Consider the following 6,081-nt stretch of genomic DNA (forward strand, 5'->3'; position numbering starts at 1 on the left):
CGCGCCTTTGGGGGGGGGTTCTGTCACACCCTGCTCCGTACGATCCCGATGTGTGCCACGCCCCCCTCATTACCTCGTGTTCAACCCTGATTGTGCTCGCCTGTGTCTTATTAAGTCTAGCTTGTCTTGTGTATTGTCTCGTTGGATGTCCGTGCCTGGGAATAAACCCCGTTTCCCTAACTCTGGCTGCTATTCGCCTGCTTCCTTGCTCGCCTCCCCGTCTGATGCTGACAGAGATCACCCTGATTTTTTATTTTTTTTTTTTACTGATTATTTTACTCATTTATCATTTTTGTTCCTGCTAAGAGATCACCTTACAGGCGAGAAAAATCAGTCTCCACAAGAAGAGTACCCCCTTCGTCCTGCTCGGTGGGCAGGAGAGGCATCATCGGCACATGGGGGCTATCTCGCTTCTCTATCGCAGTGGTAATAAGGCGAACTGACAGTGCGCGTATACAAGGAATACAGCAACATCCACAAGTAACTATAATAGCAGTAAAAGTAGCAATGGATATTAACATCGAAGCCATCAAACCTTTCCATTTACCAAACACGGAGGTCAGCCAGTCATCCCAGATGTTATTAATCCCGGAGTGGTCATGCATCGTTGTGGAGAGGGTCCGAAGGCCCTCGAGTGCCCTGGTCACTGAACCGTCTGGTGCGGTGTTATTGGGGATGAAAGTGCAGCATACTTCCCCTTACAGAGCACACACTCCCCCCTTTTCAGCTAGTAACATATCTAGTGCCATCCTATTTTGCACCGCCATGAGGGAAGTCGGACCTAATTGTTCTGCCAGGCCCGCCACTGCGTCTCTAGTTAAATTTGAGAGGCGCAAAACGTTGTAATGAACATAATCCGATCCACATTTTTATTGGGGGTGATGGGGAACAAGGCTGCAATAATGGGAAGGTTCTCAAATACCTGGTCGGCCAATTTAAACTCATCTGGCACTCCTCTCGGTATTCCTATGGCGTCTATGTATGTTGGGGAATCTACCGTGGGATCAAAAGTAAGGGTCCCACGTCTGAGTAATAATCCCAGCAAAGCCACACCGCATAACTCCGGTATGACGCGTTCTGTTCCTGGCAATTTATCACGTTACATAAGTCGAACACGAAAGTGGTGGGGGTGCCTCTTATGTACTGAAGCTTCAGAGGGGCCTCTCCCCCTGATCCCACGCACTCGGACTGAATGGCTTCTCCAGTCTGGACAATGGAAAGCAATATAATCATCAACAATTTAAGCATTACACACAATACATTGGTTCCCCCACAAGTCCCCTTTTTATCTTGAATCTCTGCATCCTGGTCCTGATGATCTGTGACGGATGATGTGTTGACTTCTTTAATCAGTCAGCGGTAGACTACCCTGCTGATCTGCTCAGGTCAAGGGATTATTCTGCCCTTCTGTTGAGACCTGAGTCGCGTCTGGTTCAGCCGAACTGACGCTCTGGGTGTCTTCTCCGAGGTCCTTCTGGATCTCTGCGATTGTCCTGCCTGGCTCCTCTGCAGCTGCACACTGGCTCCAATGGAACCACGTGTCACCTTTGCCTTTTAGACGAACTGCGTGTGACGTCCTCTCAGTAACTCGGAAGGGGCCGGTCCATCTGGGTTCTGACAACTTCCGTTTGATGACTTTCAGGACGACCCACTCTGCCGTGTGTGGTTCGGGTGGCTGATTCCCAGGTCTCGTTTCCTGGATCTGTTTGGAGAAATCTGCAACGAGAACTTGCAAACCATCATAATATGACCTCGGATTTCGCTCCCCCTTTTCATCAGGGGTCCAGGATAGCCCTCTCTGGGGTCCTGGAAACTGCCTGCCTGTCTGGCGCTCAAAGGGGGTGAACCCGGTCCCCCTGTTTATGGAACACCTTACTGACATCAGTGCCAGCGGTAAAGCATCAACCCAATTCATTTTAGTCTGTGCACAGATTTTTGCCAATTTTTGTTTTATTGTTTGGTTCATTCGCTCCACCTTTCCCTGGGACTGCGGATGATAGACAGTTCCGAACGCATGTCTCAATCCCAACGCTTTCTCCACTGTCTGGAGGTCTTCGTTCTTAAAATGGGTCCCATTGTCTGACCGAATCCTGTTGGGAAACCCATGTCTCGGTATATACTGATTAATCAGAAACTTTATCACGGATGTGCCATCCTCCTTTTTTGTGGGCCATGCTTCCGGCCACCCTGAGAATGCATCCACACACATCAGCACATACCTAAACCCTTTCACTGGAATAATCATATCTGTGTAATCTATGATGATTTCTTCCCCTGACCTGGTGCATGTTGGAAATTGGCCTTTCTCCGGCTTCACTGTGGGTCTTGAATTATGAAAGGTACAGGTCACACACTCCTGAACGTGTCCCTGCACCATTTCTTTCATAAACGGGTGCCACCACACAGTCAAATTCTCTAACATCTGTCTCACCCCTACATGACCAACCCCGTGAGCCTCTGTTAAAATTATCTGGCAAATCCCAGGGGGAAGGGCTGGTTTTCCTTCCTTATTCTGCCACAGCCCCCCTTCCCTGGATCCCCCTTTCCTCATCCACATAGTTTTTTTTCTTCCTCTGGAGAGGCTTTGGCCTGTTCTTGCATAACTTCCTCTAGGGTTAGTCTATTGCTCAGCTTCACTTCCTCCTCTTTTTGAACTCGGTACTCACACACATGTGGTTCTCCCCCGCTCATCCGGTCGGCCATGTTAATTCCTTCATGGGAAAAATTCAAATTAGGTGCCTCTAGTATTTTGCTAATGGTGCGTTCGATTATTTCTCTCCAAGTCGGAACTCGGATGAAAACGTCACGATACGTCACGAAAAACATCACTTCCCGTCGGAAACACGCCCCTTTTATGACGTTGAAGTCGGATAAGATTTTGTTGCCCGAGTTGCCCTTGTGACGTAATTTCAACATGGCGACTTGGTTTGTTTGTAGTTTATTTACTGTTAGAAAAAAGAATATCGCTATGAATGTACTAAAATATTTTATAAAGCTTTTAATGTGGTTTGACTAGTTCGTGTTTCTTGTTTGTCTCTCGGAAAAATCTAAATTTCTCCATTTTCTTCATTTGTAAAACTCCAAATCTGCTAAAATATAAAGCAACAATACACAGCAACGTGTTCATGGAGGCAGCCATGTTTGTTCCGAGATGTGGGTAGCTCGAACGGGAGATTGTCGGACGTGATGTCACTCAACTCGGAATTTCCGAGTTCCGAGAGAAAAACGAACGCACCATAAGTCTCTGCTGCCTGAGTGATGTCATGGTAAAGGTGTGTGAGTTTACATAGGCCACCACGCTGTGCGAGGTCAAAATATGCAGCGCGTGTCCCATTACTATGTGTGCTGTTTTCTGAATAATTTTGGCCACTCCTGCTGCGTGCCTTGTGCATGCAGGGTGTCTTTTTTCTGCAGTGTCAAGTTTTACACTGACGTACATCAGCACTCTCCTTTCTCCCCCTTTTTTCTGAAACAGGATGGCGTTCACAACGTCACCCGTTTCAGAAACATCCAAATGGAACGGGAGCAAGTAATCTGGGAGGGCTAGGTCTGCCGCCTGGGCTAGTCTTTGCTTTAATATAACCCCGCCTGGGCTAGTATATGCTTTTATAAAAGCCTCCTCTGAGGCCTGGTCCCAATTAAGGGATGCACTGAGGCGACGTAGGCCGTGCTCTCGGACCAAAGCCCTCAGGGGCTATGTGAGCCCCGTGTAATCTGGAATGTAAGTGTGACTGTAGCCGGTGAGACCTAAGAAGGGCAACATGTCTTTTACCGTAGTGGGTTTTGGGTGATGCAGGATAGCTGAACGATGAGCTGGGGAGAGAGCTGTGCCTGCGCTGGACAACATTCATCCTAAAAAAAAAACACCACTGTCCGCGCAACCTGCAATTTATCTTTACTGACCTTGAACCCTTTTTCCAACAGTCGGAGCAATACTGACTGAGTAGCCTGTAGGGCCACCTCCGATGTTGGGGCAGCAATCAGGAGATCATCCACGTATTGGATGAGAGTAACACCGTCTGGGAGAGGACATCCCTGGATAGCCTGCTTTAGGGCCTGATTAAAAATACCTGGAGAAAGGGCAAACCCTTGAGGCAGGCGAGTGTACCTCAGCTGACAACCTTTATAAGTGAAGGAGAATATGTCCCTACACTGCTCTGCCAGGGGCAGACAGAAAAAAACATTTGCCAAATCAATGCATGTGAACCATTTCTGTTGTGGGGTCAAATTAGTAAGGGCAACATATGGGTTCGGGACTGGAACCGTGGGGGTCAGCAGGAGGTTATTTATGGCACACAAATCATGGGCCATCCGATACTTCCCTATTCCAGCTTTTTCCACCGGGAGGATAGGGGTGTTCCACAAAGACGTGGAAGGCTCCAACACCTCAGCCTGTAAAAGGCCGTCTATTGTTTCGGCTATCCCGTCCTCTGCTGCCTGCTTATGGGGATACTGTCTGAGCCAGAGGGGGCCTTCCCCTGGCTGAAGTTGAAATTGCACTGGTGCACAAGATATTAGGCCCACATCTGTGGGGCTGGTGGACCACAATGAGTCTGGTAAAGATGCCAAGAGGGCCGCTGCGTTTGGGTGGTCCATCTTTTCACGCCCAGGATCTCTAGCTATCTGCTCATGTTGCAAGAGGGCTGTGTCCTGTGCTGCGACCTGTATGCAATAAGTACTGCAGGAGGGTGAATAGGAGATCTGTGGGATCTGGGTCTGTACCCAGTCCTCAGTTTCTCTGGCCCGTTTAACCATCGGGCCCAAATTTTTAGCCTGGTGTTTGGGATGGAGGGCCAGAGAAACGTGTGGGACAGCTTCCTGTCCCATCATGTACCAGGGCAGCTGTCCTGAGGTCAACAGGGTGGCTGAGGCTACCCCTTCGGGACCCACATAGATATTTTCAGAGGCAACTTGCCACTTATGGCCTTCTAGTCGCTCAGCAAACAGTTCCTCATACCACTCAGTATTTTCCCTATCATAGAAAAGGGTCACATGAGGAGAGTCAGGGGGGGCACATGGGGCTCTAGGAGCGAGATTCAGGGCCGCCACGCTGAGTAGGCCGCCAGGATGCCAGTCAGGCTGGGCTCCAGTAGTCCCCAATAGATGTCTGCCAGGGCCTGGTTCTGGACGGGCTGGACCAACCACTGTCCCGTCCCCATGGTCCGGGCGTCACAATTCAGGCGAGTGCCTTCCGGCAGGGTAACCACCAGTCCATCTGCACTGCACAAAATTGAGGCCCCCAACTTCACCAGCATGTCCTTGCCCAGGAGATTCACTGGAACTGAAGGAGACACAACAAAAGGGTGGAGGAAGGTCTGTTTCCCCACCACAACCTTCACAGGTTTCGTTATTGGCAGTCTCTGTTCCTCCCCGGAGAAGCCCACCACGGTCACTGTTGAGGCAGACAAGTGATGTTTCTCTAGGACCACGTTAAGAGTGGAGTACGTGGCTCCCGTGTCCACCAAGAACGGCAGTACCTTATCCATGACCATGAGGGAGAGCATGGGGTCTGCCTCCCCTGCCTCCCGGGCCGCTCGTGGGCACCGTCACTGGGGAGAGGGAAACCAGTCCCACTGCCCCCCTTCCATCACCGGGTAGTGTCCTGCCGGGGGAACCGCCTGTGGGTGTGGTGCCATCACCTGTGGGTTGGGTGCCTGCACTTGGACTGTAGGAGGTCCTCCCCTGCCGCGTACACTGCTCGGAGCGGGTGCTGGACAATCCCTTGCCCAGTGGTCTTCTGCCCCACACCTGAAACAGACACCTGACGGCGGTCCCCTTTGCGGGCCGCCCCTTCCCCAGCCCCGGCCCCTGTATCCCCGACCCCAACCGCCTCAGGCCCCTTTCCCACTGTTGGCCCCACCCTCCCTGTTGGTAGGTGGGTGTCCCATTCCAGGGACCAGGTGGTTGAGGTGGTGGTCCCTCTGAGGAGACCTCTGCCACCATCTGCTTTCCCTGCCCTGTCTTTTTATTTTCATTAGCCTTTTTTCTTGCTTCACCCACCTGCAGCTTCAGCAGCTGCGACTGTAATTGCTTAAGGTCACTCTCTTCCTTTTGTACTTCCTCTTTTGCTCTCTGCAAGTG

The 6,081-nt window shown here is 50.7% G+C and overlaps 1 protein-coding gene across 1 annotated transcript; it reads right to left on the reverse strand.

The window, feature by feature from the left end:
* Positions 1-264: 264 nt before the first annotated feature.
* Positions 265-5,817, reverse strand: LOC140593419 (uncharacterized). The gene is made up of 3 exons (XM_072717801.1): positions 5,152-5,817; positions 3,904-4,051; positions 265-1,702 (listed from the first exon to the last, which is right to left on the reverse strand). Exons 1-3 carry the CDS (start codon positions 5,502-5,504, stop codon positions 1,382-1,384), a joined length of 822 nt encoding a protein of 273 aa, XP_072573902.1. The 5' UTR covers positions 5,505-5,817; the 3' UTR covers positions 265-1,381.
* Between the last annotated feature and the right edge of the window lie 264 nt (positions 5,818-6,081).

This window comes from Paramormyrops kingsleyae, chromosome 11 (genome assembly GCF_048594095.1).
Source record: "Paramormyrops kingsleyae isolate MSU_618 chromosome 11, PKINGS_0.4, whole genome shotgun sequence".
NCBI lineage: Eukaryota > Metazoa > Chordata > Actinopteri > Osteoglossiformes > Mormyridae > Paramormyrops > Paramormyrops kingsleyae.

What these genes read in the sequence shown, in the direction of transcription:
- LOC140593419 (XM_072717801.1), bottom strand. Translation starts at nt 5,504, where the DNA reads ATGCTCTCCCTCATGGTCATGGATAAGGTACTGCCGTTCTTGGTGGAC. An exon ending in GACGCCCGGACCATGGGGAC is followed by an intron (nt 4,052 to 5,151) that starts GGGACAGTGGTT and finishes TAATCAGGCCCT; the next exon opens with AAAGCAGGCTATCCAGGGAT. An exon ending in TGTTGGAAAAAGGGTTCAAG is followed by an intron (nt 1,703 to 3,903) that starts GTCAGTAAAGAT and finishes TTCTCCAAACAG; the next exon opens with ATCCAGGAAACGAGACCTGG.